The following is a 26,351-nucleotide window of genomic DNA, read 5'->3' on the forward strand; positions in this document are numbered from 1 at the left end:
TCTTTGTGCGAGCCGACAATCTTGTGATCATATTTTGTTTCATATTGAGATTGGCTCTGAATTAATTTCATTTATGCAAATTAACTGTTCCAGTTTCAGCTTTGTAAGCTACCATCATTTAAGGTTAAAAAACACACCTGTGCATTTTTCTTTTCTTTTTTTGTCCCTCAGGTTTGAATCCTGTAAGTCCTATTATATTTTATGATTGCTTTTTTGTTTTGTTTAAACTTTAAATCATGATTTGTATTTATGTTTGAAAGTCTTTGTGAAGCACTGTGAATTACCTTGTTGTTGAATTGTGCTGTAGAAATAAACTTGCCTTTCTAAAGGAAAGGTTTTAAATTCCTGTTAATTATTTCATCTCTATTTAGAACAATAACCAGAAACACATGTCCTCATATTTCAGCAGATGACCCTGATTTTCCATTTTCCAATAAAACTGAAAAGGCCTTTTGAATCAACCATTCTTGCAGTCATTTTTTAACCATTTCCTTTTAATTACATTGATTTATGTCTTGTGCCTTTTTCTGTCTTGATATCCTGTGACTTGGATGCCTGGGGATCTTTATAGCCTTGTTTTTATTTCATTGCAGCAGCCTTTTACCAGAAATTAGTTCCTTATTAGATTATATTATGCTCATGTTTAACATCCATCATGATGCGAGTTGTTTGTTCCCAGAAGCAACATGTAGATGCAACTATTTTCTCAAATTAAACCTGGAATGAGGGTGAAGAGTCACAGCTTGAGCTCATTTCTCTCTAACGTAACTTGGTGGGTATTCATCAAGTTTTTGCTTGCATCCCAAAGCTGCTGAACTGTAGGATGAAAAATGAGGATTATCTGGAAAAGCTGCCTTGCAGAGGTGAAGTGGAATAAATGCTGCCGATTCTCTTTATCTGGGCTCTGGCTCCCCCTGCTGGTGGGGAAACTCACCTGCTTGCCGTTGTGGGTGACGGAGGACAAGATGGTACGGAGGGTCTTGAAGCCCATGGCGATGTCCAGAAGATGAGCAGCAAAGAAGAAGTTGTTGAAGTGTCCAAAGATGGACATGGTGGTGTACCAGATCAGATACAGGAAGTACTGGAGGAGGAAGGAGCATCTTTAAATTACGGAGCACAAGTGTCAGCAGCTACTTGACTATCGAGAAACTGTTATGGACCAACGTTAAAAGTCACCACTGATGAGGTGGAACCACATTTAGGATATGATGAGATGTCATGTAATACATAAAACTGATTTATTTCAGGTTCCTCTGCAATAATGAGAATACAAACTGAAAAGTAAACTCACATTGTCAGTCAAAACCACACCCAGTTTCCAGATGTGGTACTTTGTATCGATGGAGCTAAACCTGTTGAAAAAGGTAAAGAAAAAAAAAGGTTTAATTACAAGAATGACCAACAACAGAAATGCTTCAAGTTACATGGTTCCTGCTTTTATTCAAATGTCAGTCTTGAAAATGCAATATAAACTAAAGAATCAAGGTTAAATTTGCTCCAACAGTGGTGTATCCACTATTGGATGGTCATGTCTGAAAAGCACAGTATTTTACACCTGCATATGCATTAGGAATAATAGGATGTAAACTGCATTACAGAAGACATCGTGTCCCCAGCTGTTAAAAGGTATTTACATATTTTTCTGTATTTCTACAAGTGATGAGGAACATGGCTGGTGTACAGAGAGGAGTGAAAACGGAGGTGGATTTCTCACCAGGAGACCAGCGAAGCTTCGTTCTCCACGGTCTCCACTGTGGGGTCGAAGTCCAGGGCGTTCTTGTCCAGGCCCAGCAGCTCAGCGATGCGCTCGGCGCCGTACATGTCCCCGTATTTGTTGATCACCTAGACGTTCAAACAGAGATCAGCCTGTCACGCCAAAATCACGCTCAACTTTAAAGAAAGTGACGCAAACTTCTATCAAATGATTTCATAAGGACATTCAGCTACTAACTTATCACTGACTGCGTTTACATGCATCAATAACCCTTTTAAAACCCGAATATTGGCAATAACCCGAATTTTTCATGGCCATGTAAACACCAATAACCCCTTTGAATAACCCGAATTTGCTCATATTCGGGTTTTTAAAAACCCCAATATGACCCCTGGGTTACTCCTTTTAAAACCCGAATATTGGGTCATGTAAACGCCAAACGGAATATCCCCATCAAACGGAACATGAATTTGTTTTCTGCACATGCTCTGTTCACAAGGAATCCTGGTCTTTTGAGTCCAGGAAGTTCTTATAAACACGGAGAAACACAAGACCAGGAGGAGACTAATCACTTCATAAATGTAATGAAGGATATGAACATTTCTGCATTTGTAGACGGTAGAAAGTTCCGGGATAGCCAGATTTAAAAGAAGGTGAGCGAAAAGTTGCGCGAATCAGCATTTGTTTTGAATTTGGATACAGGAAGAGGAAGCGGAAATGACGGTAATTGCGTCATGACGTTCTCCGTGCATTGGTGGTTTGATCCAGATATCCCAAATGATTAATCACCATGTAAACGGAATATTCCGAATGTTTCAGTAACCGGAATATTAGTAATAACCCGAATTTTGACTGCATGTAAACATAGTCACTGTGTCCCTCACCTTGCGCTTGATGAACTTGTCCCAGTAATTGCTCGGGAAAGACCTGCAACACAAGCCAAGAACGGTGACTCCAGTGGTAATAAACTCAGCAGCAGCAGCTGGAGTCAGGAAACCAGCAACTCACGGCGTGTTGATGACCAGACGGTCCCACTGGCCTTTGATGTCGTCGTCGGACGGCTGCTCGGTGATGTACAGACCGTCAAACTCCAGCTCCCTGGCGATCTCCTTCTCCCTCTTGAAGACCACCAGAGGAACCTAAACGGTGAAACACAGAGAGAGCGTTGCTACGGGTTTCCTTTGGCTGTGGAGTGAAGCTGGGCCGTGGTGAGGCCTCTGCACCTTCAGGCAGTAGTAGCCGACCAGACACAGCAGCGAGATGACGGTGTGGAAGATGGCCAGGAAGCGCAGCGTTGGCAGCATGTAGCCAGAGCTCTCCTGGAGCACAAACTCGTCCATGTCGAAGAACGTGTCCACGTCGTCGTCACCGCCCCAGCGGTGCTCTTCGGGAATCTCGTCATCATTCTCACCAGTTACCTAAACAAACACGTAAAAACAACAAAAAAAGCAGCACAGGAGGTTCAGGTTTTGTGTAATTTGAGTATTTTATTCTGCTTTACTTCTGGTTTCTTTGTTTCAGCTTCAGATTACCTAATTCAGGTTACACAGATTAACATTACTGCATGTGAAGCTGTGCACTTTTCCATTAAGGATTGTCATAACGTTTATCTCTTAATCTGCAATTAAACACATCTTACTTAGGTAAAGGTCACATGGGACTGTGGTATCAAACTGTGGTTTGAGTTTTCACAAAAAGTTAATGTGCAGCTAAACATATAAAGAGATAGTTGAAACAAAAACCTGAATATCATTTATGAGACAAAAAAACTTGCATAAATAAACTATATTAATAAATCCCTTTAACAATATGAAGAGCTATAATTCTTTGATTGTTTTATCCTTTTTTTGGTTTCCACATAATGGGAATAAAGATTTTAAAGTTTCCCAAAAATCTGTCTGACTAACAACTAAAATAAAAAAAAAAAAGTATGCTTTCTTCTTTTTACGACATTGTATCAGTTCATTGATGTTTTTTCCTTTAAGTTACTGCTGCCAAACGTGAATCACGGGGGGTACTTAGTATTGCCCACACGTTTCCCCCCCCCATTTTTTCCTTCTGGCTTCTTTCTTGCTGGATCAATATTGGCACTGAGGTTGTTTTTACCTACTACTAAAACCCTGTACAATCCCTTTCTTTTTTATGATTGTTTTTGTTTTTACATACATTTTACAGATGACGGTGACTCTTGTTACCTTGTAGAAAAGCAGGATGAAGTTGATGGCGAAGCACTCGAACAGAGCCAGAAAGCGGAGGTTGTAGAAGTTACGAGCCAGGTAGTTCTGTCAAGGTAAAGGTTGGCTTAGCAGTTGGACTATAAAACTGCCCTGAACTAAACAATAACCCTGAATTTGTCTCCGGAGGAATGCCGACATTAAAAACGAGGTGGTGTAGTGATGGCTCACCAGAATTTTGTTCAGGTAGACATCCAGAACAGCAAAGATGATCGACATGAAGGCAGGAGACTCATCTTTGGGCTGACTGGATCTGGGCTTGGGTTTCTCCTCGGGCACCGGCTCCTTGGCTGCCTCCTCCTCCTTTGGTTTATCCTCCTTCTCCTTTTTCTCCGTGCTGCAGGAAGTGATATTTGTCCACTTTCAGTACATTTTAGTCTCCAGGAGGATAATCAGTTTTCATTTGCATCAATGTTACTCACTCAGCCTTTTCTGGTTGACTCTCAAGCGTATCAGCAAGACTAGAAACTTTCTGCAAGACAAGACACATATTTTCAGGATAAAAACAGACCCAGACATGTAAGAAAAGGCAGAATTATGAGGATGGTTCCTGTGATTCTGTGATGGCTGACCTTGTTGACAGAGGAGGAGGAGGAGGCAGAGTGCTCAGAAACATCACCCAGACCCAGCTCCACGTGCTTTCCTCCTTCCTTTTTAGGCCCAGTCAGCATATCTAACATTGCGTCCACCTCTCCGATGTCTCCTGCTGGTGCCATGGCGACGTCTATGCTTCCCGATGACTCCACAGTCTCCACTTTGTCTCCTTCCACCGCGTCTCCGTGGATGCCGAACTGAGTGGGGTCGGGCATGTTTCCGAGAATGTCCGTCACCTTGATGTTCTTGGCTCCTTCAACTAGTCCTCCGCCGAACATGGAGGACCAGATGATGTGGAAGAAACCAAAGATGAGGCCGTAGATTCCCTTAAAGAAGCCGGTGAACAGCATCCAGAAGAAGGAGAAGAAGCCCGTGATGATCTCCCTGATGCTCAGCTTCTTGACTTTCTTGAACTGCTTGCGTATGCTTTTAAAAGTGAAAAAGTGCCGGACGTCTGAGAGATTCTTCTTGACTGAGCGACACGCTGTGGTGAAAGCGGAGGCCGACTCCAGGGCGGCTTCTTCCTCCGCAGCCAGCTCGTCCAGGATGCTGTGCTCTTCCTCCTCCTCGTCCTCAGGCTGCTCAACCACGTCGGGCTCAGATATCTGCGAGGCCAGCTGCATCTCAAAGATGGTGTCCTCGCAGAAATTCACAAACATCTCCATCTTCTCGCTCTCCCCTCCCTCGTTCACCACGTCGAAGATGAACTGCCGCTTGGACTCCTTGACTTGTGGCTTTTCCCACTGCTCGCGGCTCGACTCGCTGATCTCAAAGTAAACCCTCTCGATCCGCTTGGCGCTGCCCATGATCTCGATACGACCCAGGTAGGGCTCAAAGTACCCGAGCAGACTCTCCGCCACGGCCAAGAAGGTGCCGAGGCGGCAGTCGTGCGGCATGTGCTCGGCCAGGTTGGTCAGCAGCACCGCCATGTTGAAGCCGATATCTTTGGCTGGCTCGTGGAATCGCTCCACAAACTCCTTGTAATTGAACATGTCGTTCTCGTCGGCCTCCACGCACGAGAGCAGGAACTCAATCTCCGACTGGCTGTACTGCTTCTGGCTCTCCATCGACTTCTGGAAGTCCTTTTTGGATATGACGCCCTTGCACTCGGGGTCGTACTCCCTGAAGTTGTCCGAGGTTGTGAGATCCTTCAGCTTGAGGAACATGTCGAAGAATTTGAGGATCATCTCCACGTTGCTGGAAGACTCCACCAGCGTGTCGACCATCTGCTTGCCGATGGTTCCGTTCACCACGTTACCTGAGAAGACACATTAAAGACGCACCTGAAGTCACAAAACCTCACGGAGGAAGCTCGTTTTACCGCCACTCATCATCATCATCATCATCATCATACCAGTGTCTAGTTTTAAACATCCTAACATTTTTGACAGCTATAAAGTCTTACCCTCGAGGAGAGACAGCAACATGACAACCATGTCCTTCTGCAGGTCCATCAGCTCCTTCAACAGCTCAATCTGACTGGCGTCCTACGAGGGGATTAGAAAGGATCAAAGGTTTTGTCTTTTGAAAACATCAGCTGATAATTTTTCTCTAAAAGGTGTTTAGTTATTCTCACAATTTGTGGACTACACAGGGGAAAGCAGGGAAACAGGATTTAAAAAGAAAAACAAACTTGACTGTATGTACGAGACAGCTGTTTAGGCTGAGCCACAGCACAGCAGAGAGGGAGGAGGGGCTTAAATAGAATAGAATAGAAGACTTTATTGATCTCCCAGAGGAGAAATTCAATTGTGCAGCAGCCAAACACACACACGCTCAACGGTTTATACAAAAAAATTAAATAGAAATAACCAATAAATAGATAAATAATAAAAAAAAAGAGCAATACATGCATCATTTGTTGGTGTAGCTCTGTAACCCAGTGTTTCCCTTTACATTAAAGTTCATCTGCATGCCAACAAGAAAAAATGAGTATTTCAAATGTGAAATGTATCGTTGACCTCTCATTACACGTTTTCGGCGTACACAATCTCACTTATCTCACAGCCAGTTGGTTTTCTACAGTCAGATAAAATGGGCCATACTATTGTTAAGAAATCTGACAGCTGACTGGTTTCATGTACCTGCGACAGCTTCATCTGCATGTTTGCAAACACATGCAGGAAGCCCACAACTGCATCCCACAGTCTGCTGTGAGCCAGACTCTGCTGGTTGCCGATGCACGGGCCCTGCAGGTCAAGACACACGATGAGATATTCATGAGATATTCACCGAGAGAAATCTCAGTCTAGACTTGGCGACAATAACAGATCTTCTTACCTGAATGTACTCAGTGAGTGAGTTGAATATCTGCTTGGCGACAGATAAAGCTTTGGAGAAGTTGCGCTTTCCAGTTTCATCAATCACGTCTTTGCCAGAGTAGTACCAGTAGAAGTCACTAATAGATTCCTAAAAAGAGATTAACAGCATGCAAGATGAGGAAAACAGATGGTGATGACGACTACAGGAAGACAGGCCTGTGTGTTTCCACACCTGAAGGCGGAGCAGATAGTCCACGGTGCTGATGATGATGTTGACTGTTGTCGTGTTTCCAGTTTGGGTTCTCAGGAAGTTCTGGAAGTCTGACATAGAAACACTTTCCTATAGTTCATTGCTTTTTCATCAAACGTTGCAAAAGTGCGATTTTAAAATGCGTGCACCTCACCTCCATTGTGCCCCTCACACAACAGTTGTAAAAACCGGAACAGATCTCTGGTGAACTCATCATTCTGCAGCACCTTGGAGCCTGGACAAGACAGATGTTTTAATTACCACAGCAGGAGCTCCGGAACAAGGAGAGAAAACAACAAAAGTAGATCAATGTGCGGGGTATAAAAATACATGAAACTCCCCTCAAAAGCAATCAATGTGAGGCAAGCAAGGCAAGTCTTATGTTCAACACATCTTTGAAGTCCAGAGCCTTTAGCTTGCAAATTGAAAATGCCTTTAAAAAAAATAAATAAATAAAAAAATAAAAATGCTCTTTTATTTAAAAAAAAACAAAACAAAAACAATGAAAAAACAGTAGGACATTTCCATAAGCTGGAAGCCTGATAACTTTCACATGCAGGCCACGGCTGCGCCTGAACAAGCAGCAGACACACGGTGTTACATACTGAACTTTACAAATCAACCAGCTCGTCCGGTCAACAGAAAACAACTGAATACTGATCTGTGAGCGGATATATATAAATATATATAAAATAAAACAAACAAACGATCAATCAGACAAAAAAAAAAACATGTGAAAGTTAGGATTACGAATCATGACCAGCTTTGTGAAATAGGCCCCAAGTCCAAAGCAAGACAAAGCTTTGCTTAGGCTGTGGAAAAGCCCACGTTCAGTCAAACCCGGGGAGGCGTCACTGATGGCCCCAGGACAACGTGTCTGAGCATCAGTCATGACATTTGTATTAGTAAATGTTAACGTGGAGGGAATGAGAACAGATCTACCAGAATTTGACAGGCAATGGATTCTGATGATCCGCTCGGTGTTTACTCTCGGGTCAGCATGCACAGTGTCTCCCTTCACACATTCGGAGGGAAGGCGCGGGGAAGTATGGACCACATTCAGGGTGGAAGCATAGCCATATGAGCATGATCTAAATTTGCTATTTACCCCGCTGAGTGTGGACTGCCATCGATGGGTTTTTTTAATGACAGGAAGGAAGGAGACAATACACGAAGACATAAGCAGAAAGAGAGGACACAGAGTTACAACATCAAGAGAAATGAATACATCAGCTACGAGTGAAGAAACAAAGACGTGCAGTTAAAAAGGAAATACAGGTAGTTCAAAGACAAGGGGAAAAACTAAACAAAAAGAACATTGGCCTGCTTTTATGTTGCTTCTGACAAAATAAGGAATTCAGTCACGATGAAAAGTTCCTAACTGTTACAGCGACACTAGCAGTAGCAGTGAACTGTTAAACACCAAACCCAGTGGAAAATGTTCAGAGGACTGAATGATGGAAAGACAAACGTACTGTGATGTGAGAAGCATCAAGTGAAGACTTTTGAAATTTAAAGAAGGATGAGAGGTTTTTAATGCTGGACCATGTCCTTGGAAACTACTAATCTTATGCTTCACTTCAACAACCTCAGTATCATCTACAACACTGAAGTTGTGTTTTATAGAACTAACTCTAAACTCATAAATGCATTTACAACTAACCCACCACAGTTAATTAAAAGTAAAGACTTCAACCCTGTCTGTATGCATCAAAATTCACATTGATGGCAATTAATTTTTTATTATCTCAAAGACCAAACAGTAACAAATAACTGAATTTATCCACGGGAGACTGATGTTCAGCAGTTGTCATGGTTCAGCATTAGTTGAGTGAGGGGAAAAGGGGGAGCTTTTTTTTAGTTGTTTTAAGAACGTGTTTGGACTCTGAAGCTGAAGTAGGAGAGCTCTTACGAAGTTCAACAGAAAACTCGATCAAAATCTGCAGCATTTTACGTAGCACACGACATGATAGACACCCCATCGCCCCAACTTACTTGAACCTTCCTCTGTCACCATGCCAAGTCCTTCTGCCTTGTTTTGTCTCTCAAATGCATTCAAGTCTAGGACACTAAAGGAGTAAACTCAAACATTAGCAAATAATAACTAGCACATGTCTCTTCAATGCGGCTGTATTGGCCTCACGGTGCCTACCTGCAAGACTGCATCAGTCCTGACAGACTCTTGAAAAAGCCTGCATCTTTTTTCTCTTTCAAGTAGTCCAGCATTTTCTGTGACAAGAGACGGAAGCTTTAAAAAGCCAAACAGTTGTCCATTCCACTGCCGGGGTAAGTTAGATCATTAATAATCTCACCTGCTGAACATGCACATTGCCTCCGTTCAGGATGGAGATTCCCAGTTTGAGGGTGCAGGTCACCATGGGGCCCAGATGACCTGGCGGGAGAAACACAAAAGTCACGCGAGTAACGGACCTGCTGGACAAGAAACGCTGACAAGACAGAGGAAGCAGCGCTTCAAATTAAATTCACACAAATAACAGAGATTATAAATTAATTCTGACATAAATCAATCGCTTATTTTAGGGAGCTTTTAAGTGTTATCCTTTACTTGTTGCCACTCTTGTGATATGAGACCCACTGCTGTCAAACTCTTTTCTTTAGCTCATAGAAAGTACAAGTTAGAAAGTACCGTCCACACCTCATCATTAGTCTGTGAATCCATCACCTTACTCTCCCAAACTATTTACTTTACAGTAAAACACATCGACACCTTTCCTATGGAGGAGCAGGAGTTTCATGAACATGGTTAATTTTCATAATCAATTATCAACTGGGAAATAAATGAATAACTACCTAACTAATTGGTTCATTGTTTATGAGCTACTCATAACAGGAAGTCTTCAATTGATAGTCTTCAATCATGTCATTTTAAAATCTTCTTGAAGATGCACTTTCAAGTATAGAAGTAAGTACCTGAATCGGAAAATTCAGTGTGGAAAGCATTTCCCATTTAGGCAGTAAAAGAAAAAAAAAGTCTGTTTTCTTTTCTCCGCTCAATTTTCAAATCCTGGTCAAAACTGCATTTTCTAAATCTATAACCTTCTCCGTGTCACTCCGTTTCCTTTTTCCGTCTTGAGCAAAGAAAAGCAGGTTAAACACAACTGTACCTGCGAGTTTATGGACGCTTGACTTGATTTGTCACGTTTGTTTTCTTGTCTTCTTATCAAGTAGAAGTCTGCACACTGGTTAGCACGCTTGATTGACAAATGTCCTGATGTCATTCAAACACAGCGACTCTTCGGATAACACAATCGTTGGAGATAACTTATGAGAAAATGTGGTTTAAATAAATAAATAAAAATGGCTGAATTCAGAGCAGATCTGACTTCTGCCGCTGTCGTGGGCTGTTTGGTTGTTGCCTAGTGTTGATTGAACATTTGATCATCTTAAAATCCACAGCTGCCATTTCTTTTTTCATTCACAAAACTTATTTTATGCTTCACACCCTTTTAAAACAGGGCGCTTTCATCAGCTATTAATGCCGTGTGTAAATACAGGAGTGGATTTATCCAAGTTTTTTAAACCAGCAAAGACACTTCTGTATTTTGTCTTTTTTTTCTCGTTGTTTTGTTTTTGAAAGGCTATTTTATTAAAGAATAATCAGAGGTTCAATGATCACCTCTAGATTTTATCCTAAAGCTGATAATTGCCCCTGATCTTATTTTTATGCGGCTCTGGCCCAACAGCAACGTCCACTTGTCAGGATTTAGCGTTTTATCAGTGTAGCCACCATTTCTAGGAGTCTCAGTGTTATCTGTGAATGATGCAACGCTGAAGAGCCACCAGGCCTGAAGACATCGAGCAGAGCACTTTTTCCTGTTTTTTAATGTTTTATAAGTACTTTGGTCCTTTGATCATTTCTACCTTTGCTGGCGCTGATCATCTGCAGCACCATCTCAGCAGCCCCACGAGCGTGCAGCCTCGCCTGCTGATACAAAATCTTCTGCTTTTCCATCTCTTTCTCCTGAAGGAAACACAGGGGGACGGGCGTTTACGAGAAACCACGTTTTGAGGGAACGAGAGCCGCTGTCATGAAGCAGCGCACACCAGTGTACCTCAAATGTCTTTTCTTTCCCCTCTTCTTCCTCTTCCTCGTCCTCATCTTCTGCACAGCTCTGACAAAACAAAAGGTCACATTTCAAAGTGTTTCACTTGTCGAGAGCAGAGAAAGAGAGAGCTTCATAAGGGGTAGCTGCATATCAGAGAATATTACCTTCGCCATCATGTCTGCATATGCAATATACAAAGGATCTTCTTCCAAGTGACTGAAATAAGCCAAACACAGAGTAAAGGTGACAAACCCGTAAGGAAAGAGTTCTCTTGTGCATCCAACAAATGCTGGCACCTTTAAACACTTTCACATTCAGCCATGAGACGGTCTCACCTTCTCTCCGTCAGGGCGTTGTGGCTGAAGTGAAGGATGAGCTGGTGGAGCGGGTCCGGCTTGACCTCAGCCACCTCCTCTTCCTCTTCATCCACAATCTTCATGGGGGTTTTCTGCAAAGTCCGCAGGTGGAAGGAGTTAGCTCTTTCTTTCTCACTACACATCCAACGCCAGTTTCAGATCAGACAACTGCACACATTCACACATTTAACTAAAACCAAAATAAAACCTGTAGGAGCCACTGACGTTCATCTAGCTCCGGCATGCAGATGAAGTTTCGGTCCGTGATGTGTGAAACAGACAGGACGAGGAAATTAAAAGAGTGGATCGTGAGCAGTGCTGGAACCAGTTTTCAAAGGCATGCATCTGCAGCAAACACATGCAAGCTGTAAAAGGCCTCTGGACATGAGTGATTCCGACTCAGAGGGACTATCCCAACGCTACAAATCTCCACCAGACCAAACTAATTGGACAGATTTGTCAAACTTAAATGCAATTTTCCCAAAAGATAGTAAAAAAAAAAAAAAAAAAAGAAATCTGATAACTGAGTTACAGCTGTACTTTAAACTTGAACGTATAAAGGTTTTGATGAATTTGCTGCACATCTGCTTACAGTGATCTCCACATGACTATGCGAGCATGCCACTGACGATATGGCCACAGGACGCACTGTAACGTCACCGTCACACACTTACAGAATACAGCGAAAAAACAACTGATGGGTTGGAGCCAGATCTGACAGCCAAAACAGCTAGAAACAGTCTCTGGCTGTGGTGAAAGGCCCTCCTTACCGCTGCTTTCAGAAAGACATAGCCTGCTTTTCTAGAGCTGTGAGCGCCGGGGCTGGCCCTGTGTCTCCTGAGCTGGTCATGCTGCCTCTGACCCCTGACGGATCTTTGCCTGAGAGGTTTTGCGCGCCTAGAGCGGGGGCCTCCGAGGGGTCTGAGCGAGGTCCCCACCCGGGTGCGCTCCCAGGGCTCAACGGGAGCGGAGCTAAAGAAGCGTTCTGCAGACAAGACTGGCAGAGGGGCGCCAACGCAGGGCGCGCGGAGCACGGGCAAGGTGAGCCCGGTACTTACTGCCAGGTCCTGAACTAGCTTCTCCTCAAAGGAGTACTCCTCTGCCTCTATCCAAAGTCTCTCATAGGCCGGGATGAAGAGGTTGATAGCACGATGCCTGGGAAGGGGGAGGTGAGGGGAGGTGGGGAGGAATGTGGGGGAGTGGGGAGGGGAGGTACAGTGGCATTAGGGCAGGTTCTGGTGAGTTGTTTTTTTTGGAAGGAGACAGGAAGAGAGATGTCAGGGGGAGGAAGGGGTTACAGGAAGTGCATTTCAGGCAGGGTGGTGATTGGTCAATGTGGGATCCACTGGCTCTTCTGACTGGTCATGTTTGGTTTCTAAAACAACTGCAGTTACTCTCATTAGGTTGGAAAATACATCATAGAAGCATGCACACTTTAGCAGGGATGTGTAGTTTTGAAGCACGTTACTGGATCTATTCTGATTCTGTTTCTATCACATGGCATAAGTTCCTTCACACAGGTTGACAAATGTGTTGCAAAACTGCACACGTTTTCTCAAAATGTTAGCTTAGAGTTCAATAGGAGACAAAATGACATTTAAAAAACTTGAATTTTACTGTTATCAAAAATTACAGTGGCAAGAACATGTATGTCAACCTTTTGGAATCAACTGATGCTTCATAGTGATTTGATCTTTCATTTAAGTCACAGTAACATTCAAACACACTGTAGCCCCTTTTACATTAGCAGATACCTCTCATTTAACGCCCACATCTAGCGTGTCGCCGGTCCGTTTTACATTAACTGACGCAGGGTGTCGAGCTGGCCCCACCAATAACTCGCCTCTGGGGGTTTTCTTAACCACGGGTCAGACATAATGTGAACAGAAGTGACGCATGGAGGCGGGCCGTTGGTGGGATTTATAAATGACGAGAAGACGATGCCTGCAAGTGTCTCACCCTGGGAGCCGTGGACGTCATAAATCGGTGTATTACAGAACCGTAATGAGGGACTGGCAACTAAAATGACGTATTGCGGCTTGCAAGACACAAAACTCGGGTCATTAACAGATTGAAGAGCCCTACAAAGCAGTTCTTTGCATTCAACGAATACAACAGCAGGAGCTGCAGAGGGAAACTGCTGGTCATATTTGTGCAACACGATTTGGGTGGAGGCGCTACGCAAATCCCGTTGTTCGTCAGCATGGATCTGCCCCCCCTCTCCGATCTCTGATGTTTATCACGTAGTACCACCCGACTCGTCTTCCCTCCCCTGGACTCAGCTTCAGGTACCAGAGATGCAAAAAACGCAGCTCGCATTACATTGTGTTAAACACAAGTTCTCCATCCAGAGATAGTCATGAGATCTAATCTCAAAACACTACTGTATGTGCTTTAGCCGATAACACAAAGTTATAGTTAAAACATTTACACCGCTGAAGGAAAAGGGAAGGGCGCAGGCTACCGACACCATCCATCAGTGAAGCACGGTGGAGGGAGCACCATGGTTTGGGCTTCACTGCCTTGGGGCTGACCGGGAATGAATGAACAAGTTTACAAAATATACTACAGGATAATGTCAGGATTCATTTGCTTCTCCTATTTTAATTTGAATGTTTACTATGAGCGTTGGATAAAGACACATTTTAACTGCTATCCGCTTAAGCACATTGTGCTCGTCTACCATTGTGACTCACATTCAGAAAATCAAACTCCCGTGGGTTTGCATACTTTTCTTGCCCATGTATCTAACCAACAGTGCCATTAACAGACTTCTCTCTGCTGTTGTTCTTCTTTCCTTGCTTCATCCCTTCCTTCAGGGTTCACCTGAAATGAAACAGAAGCCTGCAGCTTGCAGAGCGTTTGCTACTCTCCAAATAATCTCAGTTTCTCTCATTCTATCTGACCAATCAGAATCAACAGTGCAGAAACAGTCGGTTGCTGGGGGGAGACCGGTCCGCAGCCTGGTTGATGAAGGGGGGGGGGGGGGTTGTAAAGATGAAGCATATGCCCTGTGGTGGCACTTTACCGTCAGCAGTGAGAACAGGCGGTCAAAGCTGGAGGCTTTGAATGCCGTTTCCAGCCAAACCTCCCGATATCCATTCAGGAAGTAATTATTATTTTTGTATCTGAAGGAGGATGAAGTAGTGTTATGCAAAAAACAAAAACAAAAACAAAAAAAAAAACAGAGGAGAGAGTGTTATTAGGAAAGGGATGAGGGGTTCACATGGGTACATAATCAAGAAAAAAAATTAACCCTCCCAATGTCCACTTAGTAGTTATGTGTCGTTAGACTGAGAAAGAGTTACAACATTCAACGTGATAAGTTAAGTCAGTAAAGGTGACAAATGTGAGGAGGGGGAAAAAAATATCAACAAAAACTCACCTGGGTAGATTATATAATGGAGCCATGCGGAAACAAGCCACTACGGCACGCTTTCGCTGCTTGGACAGCAGCTTCTGCCACACACACTTCTTGTTCCTCAGAGGTTGTTCCACCTGAGACATGATGTCAAATCATCTGATACATGATATCTGCCATTCTCAATCTTATACTTTTACTCAAACTGTCAAATGTTACTATATTATATTACCTGCCATAACAGCAGATTTTTTTTACCTGCTCCAGGTGGAAGATTGCTGCAGAGATGCTCTGGATTCTCTGGACCGTGTGTTCTGGGTTTGTCAGGTCTTCACTTTTCACCACTATGTCTTTATACAGGTTTACCTGCCACTGCACTGCAGGGTCATCAGACTATAGGCACAGAAACAATCAATAAATTCCTCTAAAAGCTGCTTTAAACTGCACCCATTACCCACAATCCTCTTCTATGTTTGTTATAGTCTGCATGGTGCAAAGTGAAATACTTTTTATTTGATTATATTCCTGGAGATTCCGCTGCTGAATATGATAGTACCTTCTCTTGTAGGTGGAGATTCTGACGCAAGTGCTCCTTCACCTCGTCGTCTGTGTCTTTCTGTGAGGGGAAAGCAGGTTCACAACATAAATATAGCAAAGAAGCATTATACCCTATTCCCATACGATAAAACTTTAAATAGTCAAGATGTGCATGAGGCCCCTCCAGCTGCACACATTCTCCTGGATATCCTTTGATGCACAACATGGGTCAAAAGTGACCCGACTGAGATTTTATGTTCTTTATCTTTGTAATAGATTAGTTTTATCTTTTGGTCTTCCAGGTATTCCTCAATTAACTTGTTTTTGATCAGTTAACATCCTTATTTTATTATTTGTTGTCTTACTTTTTGAATAAAAACGTTTTTTGTATCACTACACTTCTAATGCACAACATGGGTCAAAAATGACCCACATTTATTTTCTGTGTTATTTCATGTATGGCTGAGTGTTGCTTTGCTCTGCCTTTGAAATACATGTATTTTATCATCCACTATCCCATGTATACAGTAAATAACAGGTTTCTATTCAGCACTAGTCATCATTTTTATGTTTCTTTTCTTACTTTGTGAACAAGCACAACTTTTGTATTCCTACATCAACTTCACACACATGCACATGCACCTGCATGTGCACCTGCATGTGCACCTGGTAGGAACCTTTGACCATGTTTGAAATTAGGAATATAATGACTGCGGACATCTGCTAATCCCCACCTGCTCAGCACAACTGCCTCTAGTAAGTAAGTTGCTTTACCTAAGAAAATATTTGATGACTTGATGACACAGAAACATTACTGAAAGTATTGTGCTTTTGATTTACTTTATCCAGAGTACTGCTTGCAGATTTACAGCTGAAAGGGTTCTGAGAATGTTGGATGAAGAACCAGATGAGGATGCTATTGGAAGTGATTTTGAGTCTGAATTTTGTGGCCTTGCGGGAGCTGTTTCTAGATCTGAAACAAAATCCAATGTACAAGGCCACTATGGGGCTCAGGAGATATGAAGATATCCGGCACTTCATACATTTTGATGACCAGAGGACCAGGGCATTGCGTCAGGGAACAGACCACTATCAGTTCTATTTTATTTTACTTTGGTCAACGCATCATTTTATTTTTAGTTATCTATTGTCAGATGTATTTGTGTGTTCCAAAGTGAGAAATAAACATGTTTCAAAAGTTACTTTTATGAATGTTTGGTCCAAATCACAACTAAAATAGTTATTTGAAGAAAAATATTGTTATTATATGCCTTCATTTATCTTTAAAATCATACTTGGATAAACAGGTCATTTTTGATCCATCTGTGTAAACTTGATATAGTAATACAAAAATGAAGTATATTCAAAAAATAAGACTGGAAACATATAAATAATGATGCATGGTACTCAAAAACAAGATATCTAAAGAATATGTGGATTATTGGATACTAAAATACATTGATCTAAAAAGATACAGGAAAGAAAAACTCAGCCTGCATGAGATAACATGGGATATGAATGCGGGTCATTTTTTACCCATGTTGTGCATTAAAAGGGGTGTCCATATGTTGTGCATCAGAGGGTTCAAATAATGAAACTGAGGCTCAGATCTTTAATCATGCAAATACATCAAAGCCACTCCAGCCTTAAAAAAAAAGGCCACACAAGGTGCATTAATCCAGTCGAGAGCATCTCTTGGCTTGTGTCTTAAAAAAAGAAAAGTGCACTCTAGCAATGACTAATATTTGTATTATCTGTATAAAAGAACGTGACATTGAGAAAACTGATTTCTATTTGATTGATGTTTCTACAACAAAAAATCCCTGGATCAGGTGTTGTTTCGTCAGCTCACCAGACTGTAGCGTATCTTGGCCAAAGAGACGAGCTCTTGGTGTCCCGCCGTGCACATGTTCAGACCGATGGGCAGCAGCTTCTTCAGGGCTGCTACGATCAGAGACGTCTGGATGGAGTATAATTCACCACGACGCCGCTTGTGCTTCCTCTCCTGGTCCCCACCTGCCTACAGACAAACAACAGCTTGATCGTGAACAGATGATCACTTATGGCACTAAATCAGTCCAAAAGAAGCCATTTCATACTCATTGATGTCTTCCTTTTCTATAAATGTCTCACGTAAGCTACATTCTCTGTACTTATCGAAGACCAAATAAAAATCTAAAATTAAATTGGGCCATAAAATCTAAAAATCTAATTTGCGCTGACCGTGCTCGCAGGGAACAAAATCTATTCCACTTTCAACCTCTCATCAAAAATGAACCCTAAGCAAGCGTCCCATAGCGCATCTTCATAAATCATTCAGAAAGCAGAATCCTTTGAGAAGTGCAGAGCTTTTTCTTCCCACTGAGCAATTGTCTCAAAACACCCTGGCAGAGCAAATAAATCATCCGTCTTGGCTGAAAAAGAAAAAAATTTACCGTTAGTGATGGTTAGCTGTGAGGCCGCTGGAACACACTGTCAACATCTAGATATATGACCAACTTTACTGCTCCAAAAATACCGCCTTCCAGCAAAAACCCTTGATTTACTGGAGAATTTAAAAGCTCTCGCAATTGATTTGTAGAACACTGAACGTGGACATAACCAGCGTGTTCAGCAGGGAGCACAAATAAAACACCAGAAACACGCTTGGACGGTTTTCCTCATGTAATCACAGGTGACACCTGTCCTGATGTTGTGAAGAGACTGGAGGAAAACACACTTCAGTCTTCTCAATACTGATTCCATACAAACACCATTTCCAGAAAGGATGGAACGTTTTCTAAAAGCACAAAGGGCATGTAACTTAGGAGTCAAAAACACAAAATCAAAGATTTTCATTAACTTCAAGCAAATTGATCACACATGGTGTTTTTATGAAGCCACACAGGAATTGGCATTGCTGAAATAAGATGGACCTCCCAGGGAATGACATTGCTGTGATGCAAGTCTGGGGTTCTTCCCATCTCCCTGTACCTTCACACGTATGAAAATCCCTCATGGGAACAGATGGATCCCCGTACAATCACAGCCTCTTCCTCTTAACAAGCTGAAACATGGACTCATCTGATGGCAGGAACAAACATCCACTGCCTTTCAGTCCATCTGAGACAACTTCATGCTCAGAGACTGCTTCAGCATTTCCTGCCAAATCCTGCACTTCCTGCTTGAAAAATACAGTTCTGGTTGCAGCAGCAGGTCGTGTTGGGAGATGAGTTTTTCAAGGTACTCCTGAGCCCATGTAGACACACTGATCATGGTGAGGTGATTGCTTACGCCAGCAGAGATCCAGAGCTCATGGTTCCATATTTTTGGAGCAGAGCACTCCGGTCTCAGACAGCAGGTGTCCTTTTGGTTTCTCGAGTTTCCAAGAGGAGATTGGGAGGTAGAGGCCTCAATTATCAGGCCCCTCTTCTCTGGAAGCAGCTTCCAGTCTAAGCTCAGGAAGCAGACACCCTCTCTAACTTTAAGATTATACTTAAAACCTTCCTTTTTGATAGAGTTCATAGTTAGGGATGGCTCATGTGGCCTGAAACATCCATTAGTTATGCTGATATAGGTCTAAACTTCTGGAGGACCTCTCTTTACTCTGTTCTCTTCTACTCCATCTCTATTAATGACATCATAGTTGTTGTTATTAACCTGTGTTCCTGCTTCCCAGCAGGTGTTCCTGATCTGTTGTTGCTGTTTTCTCCTCTTTCCTGTCCTCTCAACCCCCAACTGGTGGAGGCAGACAGCCTTCCTGAGTCTGGTGCCGTCGTTTTTTCCTTCCTACAGTCGCCTGGTACTTGCCCAGGACGGGGGATTGTAGCCAAGAAACATCTTCATGCAATTTGTTGGTTTCTTTAACTCAGAAAAACGTATTATATTGATTTGATTGGCTCTATATTAATTGGAAAGAGTTTAACTATCGTTGAAGAGTCTTGAGATGATGTTTGTCATGATCTGGCGTTATACAAATAGAGCTTAATTGAATCCAACGGTGGTGTCCAGTTTGGGCATTTAGTAGTAGTAATAGTAGTAGTAGTAGTAAACCTTTATTTTACCAGGCAAGAATTGCTAAGAATACATTCTTATTTAAGGCAATGGCCTGGTAGGAGGTGAAAGACCTCCTAAGGGGAAGGGAGAGGGGGAGTAACATTAAGATATAGACAATAAAAGCACATACAACAAAAGTGACACAAAAAAAAAGGAATAAAGACATAATGCAGTGACACACCGCAGAACGATAGTTAGTTTGACGTACAGTGACATACAACAAGTTAAGTAAGGACAGAGACACTAAAAGTAAAAACAGTGATACTAGACAACCAAAAATGAGACAGTAACAAAACAACAGCAGTAACAGACGGTGTTAGTGAGGTTAGTGAGGTGACAGGATCAGAGAGAGCTTTGGCTGGGACAGCTGCAGGTATACTTTATGGATTTAGTTATGACATGTTTGAAGGAGTTGACAGTGGTAAGAGTTTGTAACTGTAAGGATTTTTGGAGTTGATTCCAGCTGTCGGCGGCAGCAACCTGGAAGGAGGAACGGCCCAGGGAAGAGTGCGTCAGTGGGGCATTTAACAGGATGAGAGGGGCAGAACGGGTGTTGTGTATAGGGGGAGGGCGCAGATGCAGAAGCTGTGTTAGGTAGGGAGGAGTAAGGCCTAGGAGGGTTTTGAATACCAGCATCAGCCAGTGCATGTTGCGCCTGGTTTCCAGGGGGGGCCAGTTTGCCAGGGTGTAGAGGTCACAGTGATGGGTCCTGTATGGGGCGTTGGTGGCAAATCAAATGGCGGAGTGGTAGAGAACGTTGAGCCGTTCAGGTTTAGGCACTGAAACTCCCTGAATCTGTTCACAATATCATCCCTTATAAGGTCACAATAAAAAGATGCTCATGTTCCACTTAAACATTTTATAAATCTCAGAGGCTTTTAAATGTATCAGATTCATTCAAAGGATTTTTAATAACAATGATAACTAATTCAAAACGTCAGCAGTGCCCTCTGGTATGATGATAACAATATCTTGGTTAAATCCTATGGAAAAATGTATGTCACTGCCACAACCACCAAATGCGAAAACCTAGAATTCACTTTAGAAACAATTATTTGAACTGATTCCCTTTAGTGTTTACTTCTGTCTATAAATGTTTGTTTATCTGCCGTCCTCACAACTTCTTTCTCAGTGTCTCATAGCATCCAAATCTGGATTTGCTGAAATTTTCAAAATGGAATTAAGTTTATTGTTAAGTTAATGAATATTGTAAATCAAATGTGTCTATTGAAGCCAGAGTAAAGCAAATTCAGAGATTTGTGGGGAAACAAGTCACTGTATCAGACAGCAGCTGTTTAGTCCTGTTAAAAGACTGACGTCTACGTTGTTGTGAATTAGAAGTAAGAAGTTCATCCTTGTTTTTTTGTCTGAAATCAGAGCGCCATGATGCACCCGGGTTGTTTTTTCATTCAAACAAAAGCCCACCCTTTCCCTCACACTATAATGCATTAAAACAGGCCAGTTGCAATCCATTTAGCCTCGGAGGAGCCACTCACACCGTCCAGCTGTGTATCTGATAACTGCTTGGCTAAGTGCTATGCCTTCATCACAGAAATGCCTTTGGTCTGGATGCCAGATTGTGCAGGATTTTGGTTGCACACTTAAATTGACAAAGAATATCCAGACAAAGACAAAAGTGGATTAATTCATTTTGTGAAAAGCAACAGAGCAGACTCTGGAGGGGCTACACAGCAGCTCAAAGTCAGAGTTAAGGCGCTGTGATGTTCTGCTGCTGCAGTTTTAATGGGACTCTATGTTATTTCTGTGCTGCACCTCGGAGGTTGGAGAGCTATCGAATTACACTGGTGGGAGGACACTTGGTGGATTGATTTTGTGCACGGCCAGTGTGACAGAGAACTGAGGAAAACAGCAAACACTCATCTCATTTTTAACAAACTTTCTCCAGAGGCAGCTGCAGTTAGCTGCTGCAGCCACCGATGTTTGTCACAGCCGGACTGAGCCAGCCTCTTACATCGTTAACGTGATTGCTATGATTACAGCTCGGCTGCATTAGTAGCAGGGTATATCCATCATAAATGTGTAAGCTGAAAAATTTAACAATGTTGTTAACACACTCTCGTATCAATCAGGATGACATGGACAGGACAGATATCACCGCCATGATTAAAATCGATTTCCAACGTAAAAAAAACAACATTAACTCAACCTTAGCAAATGTTTTTCACATAATTGTATCATTTTCGAACCAACAGGAACACCATGGAACATATGATGTGATGCATCTCAACACTCTGCATCCGCATCTTTACCTTGGACATCTTCGCCTTGCCTTCTCCAGTGAGGAAGCCCAAATTGTTGATCTCATTCTGAATCACAAAGTTTTGCTCCTCACGCTTGAAGTTCTACATTCAGAGGACAAAGGAGACCCGAGTCAGTTTCACGTCGACCTGCTGTGCAGTCCATGACTGTGACAGAACGAGCTCTGACGCTCACGTGCGACTTGCACCACATGATGAAGATCTCAGCCACCATCTTGAAGAGCTCCGTGGAGTCTGCGTCCGGCTCCTTCAGCCACCTGGACCTGGAGTGGACAAAGACGAGACCCAGAGACGCCGGTAGATGTATGATCAAGACTGGACAGTGAAAACACTTAAAATGTCAGCAATTGAACTCTGTATTGCACCTGTTGTTGTCCACATAACGAATGAGAATGGGGTAGAACGCGTAGAGGTCCCTGCACAGCATAGCAAACTCATCCAGGATGAGCAGTTCTGCCTCCTGGTTGTCACCTTTACTGTCAGCCTTCAGCAGCTCTTCTTCAGCTACGACCTGCAACCACACCCACATGCCATGATTTCCTCTCACTGCCCTCCATCATCAATTACTGTTAACTTCAGGGAACTAACATTTGCTCTAGCTCCGGTGCAGCAGCTGTTACTGGAGTCAACACAAGATCTCTGAACCAAAGCATCAGTCAGCAGTGCACGTGCACCGTGCTCACCTTTATCGTCTTCTTCTTCAGCTTGTCGATTGTGGGCAGGAAGTGTTTTCTCAGCAAATCTGCTCCGGCTTTGCAAATGATTGGCTGAGAGTAAACTAGAGACCAAGATGAGGAAAGTTATGCCTCTCAATAATAAATCAGGTTTCGACTGGGATTTACATCACAGATTCAGAGAACACAAGCAGATTTGTCTCAGAGTCCGTGGAGAACATTGGCTGCGCGGCCAAATAGATGAGTATTATGCTCTTACAGACTTACAGTCTGGAAACTTACATCTGTAAGTGCTAATTAAAGGCTGGATTATGGTTCTGTGCTACACCAACGCAGAGCACACGCCACTGCCGTGACGCCATCATGAATCCTTCGGACTTCTCCAACACTCCATTTCGCCGCGGTGCAGTACCCCCCGCGACCGCTAGGGGGGGGGTGCGATCGTTTCTTGAATGGTTTATCCGACTTTTCTCGTCACAGTGAATCAAAGCGATAAGGACAACTATTGTGCAAAAAACCAAAACAAAATAAATCACACATACACGAAGAAAAGAGCGCTGAAAGTTCACGACTGCTTCACGAACCGGAACCGGAAATGCGTTGCTACCAAGCAAACCAATCACATCTCTCTCGGTTTGCGTTGGTCTGCGACCTCTCGACGCGTAGTTACAATTTGTGGGAGGTGCACGTCAGGCACGGCGTGGTGTGGCATGGCGTGCGGCATGGCGTGTGGCGTGGGTTGCGCGACACGCGCAACCTGCGGCGTAGGCTTGGCGCCGATTTGTTGCAGACCCATAATCCAGCCTTTAGAATAAGATGCCCTCAAAACAATCGTGGAAGTTGACCTCTAGTGACCTCTATTCAACCTTGAGTCAGGAACTCACCTGCGATCCTCTTCATCCAGGGGGCGTCGTCAATGCCCAGGTTGTTGTTGAGGATCTTTAGGATGTTTCCCAGGATGCTGCTGAGGTGATCAGAGGTCACCATGGTGCAGCAGTCAGTGTCTTGGGAGCAGTTCTCCACACCCTGTTCCCACCAGTAGGACAGATAGTTGCACAGCATGGGAAGGATCACTTCAATGACCTGAAGAGAAGAAGTGAAATGGTTGAACGTCGACCACTCTGCTCCTGGTAACTTTGTGTTCAACTATTTAAAAGGACAATCTATCTGAAGCGTAAAGGTAAATCCCTCATTCAGACCTGGGGTATGTCGCTGTAACGAGCACCGGACTCTGAGATATCGTTGATGTCTTTGAGCAGCTTGTCCAGACGAGGCATCTCTGGACACATCTCCTCCACCGTGTCGGGCATGCTCAGGACTGGAGCAGAAAACATCCGTCAGTCACAACAAATGCAACGACTGAAAGGAGGGCGTGGTCAGTTTAAATACAAAAAGTCAACAGGACGACGCTCACTGGCTCTTTCTCGGGGGGTCTTGGTGTTGAAGACAGAGAGGGGGTTGTAGGCGTTCAGCTGAGGCTCCAGAAACGCTACGGGCATGGCTCCCACCAAGGTTGCCAGACACTCTCCCAGGGCTGGCAGATGCCTGGGAGCACCAACAAGTAAATGATTTGGATTCAATCTGATGTAAGAAAATAAAACTGAAACCAACAAACATTCATGTTTGTGAGCAGCTATTCTTTCGGTTTCAGGACAATCAAATCTAAACCTTGATCCCGTGTGTGTAGACTTTCACGGTTCTCCACATTCCTCCAAGCAAAAGTCCACATCATTTCACAGCTTGATTTGAAGATGAGAAAGCAGGCGCTTACTCAGCAGGTTTGGTGGGTTCTGAGCATCATGTCAGGAACGTGTCAGGAACGTGTCAGGAACGTGTCAGGAACGTGTCAGGAAACCCTTCCAACCAGCCATGTTTGGTGGCTGAAAGAGTTTGGCCTCTTACCTCTCCACGAACATGTTCTTCCCGGTGCCCAGAGTGAAGAAACACATCAGGATTCGGTAGCAAGACAGCTGCACATCATTCACTGAAAGTGGACAAAAGATACATATCTGCACCATGCAGCAAAAACTTACACATACTGTATGAGAAGCAAGAAGAAATGTGTGGAAAGAGTGAAGAGGGGAGCCTGAGCAGGAATGGGCTGAACAATTGGAAATATTCAAGTTGAAAATATTCCACTATTCACTCCAATAACATTTTAACTTCTGTTGTCCCAGCTGGGCTGGTCTCTGCAGGTCATCATATCCAAAAGGAAACAGGAAACACAGAAAAGAACTCACGAAGCAGGTCCACCCCAAACTCATAGGTTTTGATGTGCTCAAACAGGGCCGTGAGGATGGGAAGCAGCGCCACAGTCACGTAGGTGATGCTCTGACTGACGCTCTTCATCTGCGCACGGGACTGCAAGAACTTCCCCAGTTTGAGCATCTCCACCAGCTTCTCCAGGTCCTCTGCAGCATTCTCAAAGAACGTCCGGACACCAGCTTTGACCAGCTCCGCGCCAGACTTCATTACTGTCCTGAGAGAGGGAGGGCGTGCCAAAGTGCGTGTCTGTTATTTTCACATTCCCTGAGCATTTCTGTGGCCGCCTGCAGTGAACAGGTACTTTACCTGGTGTCCAGCGAGTGACTGAGGATGTCCAGACAGCTCACCATCATTGCAGAATCACTTCCTGTAACAAAGACAAAGACACATGGGGTAGATGCTGGAGGGGATTCAAAACAAGGATGTTTATAAACAGAGGCAACGTCAGCCTTACCAAAGAGAGAGATCCTGTGTCTGACAAGAGCTGCCAGTTTACAGAACAGGCTGAAAAAAGAAGGAAGGACAGAACTGAAGAAAGGAAAAAGAAAAGCAAGCAAGCGGCTGGAAGTAAGAAAAGGTATTAAAAATACATGAAAGGTAAACTGCCTTTTTCATTAAAGTAGGACAGGACAGAGCAAGAGAACCGTCTGACCAGATAAAAGCTGATAACGCTGATAACAGATCATTATTACACTGCTTCAAAAGTACCTGGTGACCATCTCCTTTTCTTTGTTGGAGGCGCAGCCGCAGCTGCTCCAGTTCCTGCTAGGGGTGGACAGGAAGTAAAGGCAGTGGTTTTTAAAGGTTTGATCAATCAGGGGCAGCACGACCTGAGGAAACATTTTAAAAAAGAAGGAAAAACAGGATCAAAAGGCTGATTAAAACAGACACACGATGTGTATCAAAGATTCAGTTTCAAAAAGTGTTTGCAACCTTGGCAAAGAATTTGATCTCCTGGTCGTGAGGTGACTTATCCGTCTTCCCGCTGGTGGCCATGGCCTCTGTGTTAACGACGACGTTAATGAGCAAGGTCAAATCGTTAGTTCCCACCGAGATGACGAGGCTTTGCAGCAGAATGAATGCGACAAACTCACCGAGATGAGCGATGAACTCCTGAGCGGAGTCGATGTAGTGCAGCATCCTCTTCAGGAACTTGTAGGAGAATCGCTTTTCCATGGATGACGAGTCCGGCTCCATGTCCTGCAGACCTCTGAGAGACAGCCGGGTCACAGGTGAAAACCTTTATCCATCATTATCAAAACTAATGTACTGTATCCTCAACTAGACACACAGAAGTTACGTTTGGGACATGTACTCATATCTTAACCGAGTAGAAATGTACATTTGGGGAAGTCTAACCTGGTGATGACATAGCCACTCATCTGCAGGAACTTGAAGAGCTCCTGGGCCTTCTCTCTGTCTCTGTACTTCTCTTTAGCAGTCAGGGTGTCATAGGGAACCAGCAGCGGGTGGGCCCCTCCTCCTGCTCAGCCACATAACAGTCTCATGTCATTTCAGGTGCTTTTCAACACAAAACAGTGAAAAAAAACTCCAACTCAAACCATCTGCCTCAAAGATGACGTGAAGTCTGTTCCTACACTACACTCCTTTGTTTTAAACACCTTTGCTAAGGAGTTCAGATTTTTTCTTCTTGGCCCAGATGTTGTGGTAGTTTTCTGCTACCACTTCAACCATGCCCTGCAGAAACAGCAATAAATGAAAAA

The 26,351-nt window shown here is 43.5% G+C and overlaps 1 protein-coding gene across 5 annotated transcripts in view; it reads right to left on the reverse strand.

Moving 5' to 3' along the window:
- The window catches only part of ryr3 (ryanodine receptor 3), a 146,672-nt gene that overhangs the window by 8,022 nt on the left and 112,299 nt on the right, over positions 1–26,351 (reverse strand). For 3 of the 5 annotated variants that reach the window (XM_061746271.1, XM_061746272.1, XM_061746270.1), the window contains 43 exons: positions 26,250–26,325; positions 25,987–26,110; positions 25,722–25,837; positions 25,561–25,628; positions 25,336–25,457; positions 25,082–25,131; positions 24,934–24,994; positions 24,603–24,841; positions 24,265–24,346; positions 23,777–23,907; positions 23,562–23,680; positions 23,247–23,445; positions 22,372–22,466; positions 22,054–22,199; positions 21,864–21,951; positions 21,680–21,772; positions 17,227–17,394; positions 15,394–15,453; positions 15,096–15,230; positions 14,862–14,974; positions 12,535–12,631; positions 11,456–11,568; positions 11,285–11,336; positions 11,127–11,186; positions 10,936–11,035; positions 9,366–9,445; positions 9,206–9,282; positions 9,049–9,122; positions 7,208–7,288; positions 7,036–7,124; positions 6,823–6,951; positions 6,627–6,731; positions 5,948–6,029; positions 4,521–5,800; positions 4,371–4,420; positions 4,120–4,285; positions 3,910–3,996; positions 2,938–3,132; positions 2,723–2,853; positions 2,599–2,641; positions 1,715–1,842; positions 1,292–1,352; positions 935–1,081 (listed from right to left, as the gene is read on the reverse strand). In XM_061746271.1, coding sequence (XP_061602255.1) covers positions 935–1,081; positions 1,292–1,352; positions 1,715–1,842; positions 2,599–2,641; positions 2,723–2,853; positions 2,938–3,132; positions 3,910–3,996; positions 4,120–4,285; positions 4,371–4,420; positions 4,521–5,800; positions 5,948–6,029; positions 6,627–6,731; positions 6,823–6,951; positions 7,036–7,124; positions 7,208–7,288; positions 9,049–9,122; positions 9,206–9,282; positions 9,366–9,445; positions 10,936–11,035; positions 11,127–11,186; positions 11,285–11,336; positions 11,456–11,568; positions 12,535–12,631; positions 14,862–14,974; positions 15,096–15,230; positions 15,394–15,453; positions 17,227–17,394; positions 21,680–21,772; positions 21,864–21,951; positions 22,054–22,199; positions 22,372–22,466; positions 23,247–23,445; positions 23,562–23,680; positions 23,777–23,907; positions 24,265–24,346; positions 24,603–24,841; positions 24,934–24,994; positions 25,082–25,131; positions 25,336–25,457; positions 25,561–25,628; positions 25,722–25,837; positions 25,987–26,110; positions 26,250–26,325 — 5,712 coding nt within the window. Of the gene's footprint in view, positions 1–934; positions 1,082–1,291; positions 1,353–1,714; positions 1,843–2,598; positions 2,642–2,722; positions 2,854–2,937; positions 3,133–3,909; positions 3,997–4,119; positions 4,286–4,370; positions 4,421–4,520; positions 5,801–5,947; positions 6,030–6,626; positions 6,732–6,822; positions 6,952–7,035; positions 7,125–7,207; positions 7,289–8,161; positions 8,177–9,048; positions 9,123–9,205; positions 9,283–9,365; positions 9,446–10,935; positions 11,036–11,126; positions 11,187–11,284; positions 11,337–11,455; positions 11,569–12,534; positions 12,632–14,861; positions 14,975–15,095; positions 15,231–15,393; positions 15,454–17,226; positions 17,395–21,679; positions 21,773–21,863; positions 21,952–22,053; positions 22,200–22,371; positions 22,467–23,246; positions 23,446–23,561; positions 23,681–23,776; positions 23,908–24,264; positions 24,347–24,602; positions 24,842–24,933; positions 24,995–25,081; positions 25,132–25,335; positions 25,458–25,560; positions 25,629–25,721; positions 25,838–25,986; positions 26,111–26,249; positions 26,326–26,351 lie in introns of all 5 variants that reach the window. The other 2 variants (XM_061746268.1, XM_061746267.1) reach the window with 1 other exon arrangement.

Source organism: Cololabis saira, chromosome 18 (genome assembly GCF_033807715.1).
Source record: "Cololabis saira isolate AMF1-May2022 chromosome 18, fColSai1.1, whole genome shotgun sequence".
Taxonomy (NCBI): Eukaryota; Metazoa; Chordata; class Actinopteri; order Beloniformes; family Belonidae; genus Cololabis; species Cololabis saira.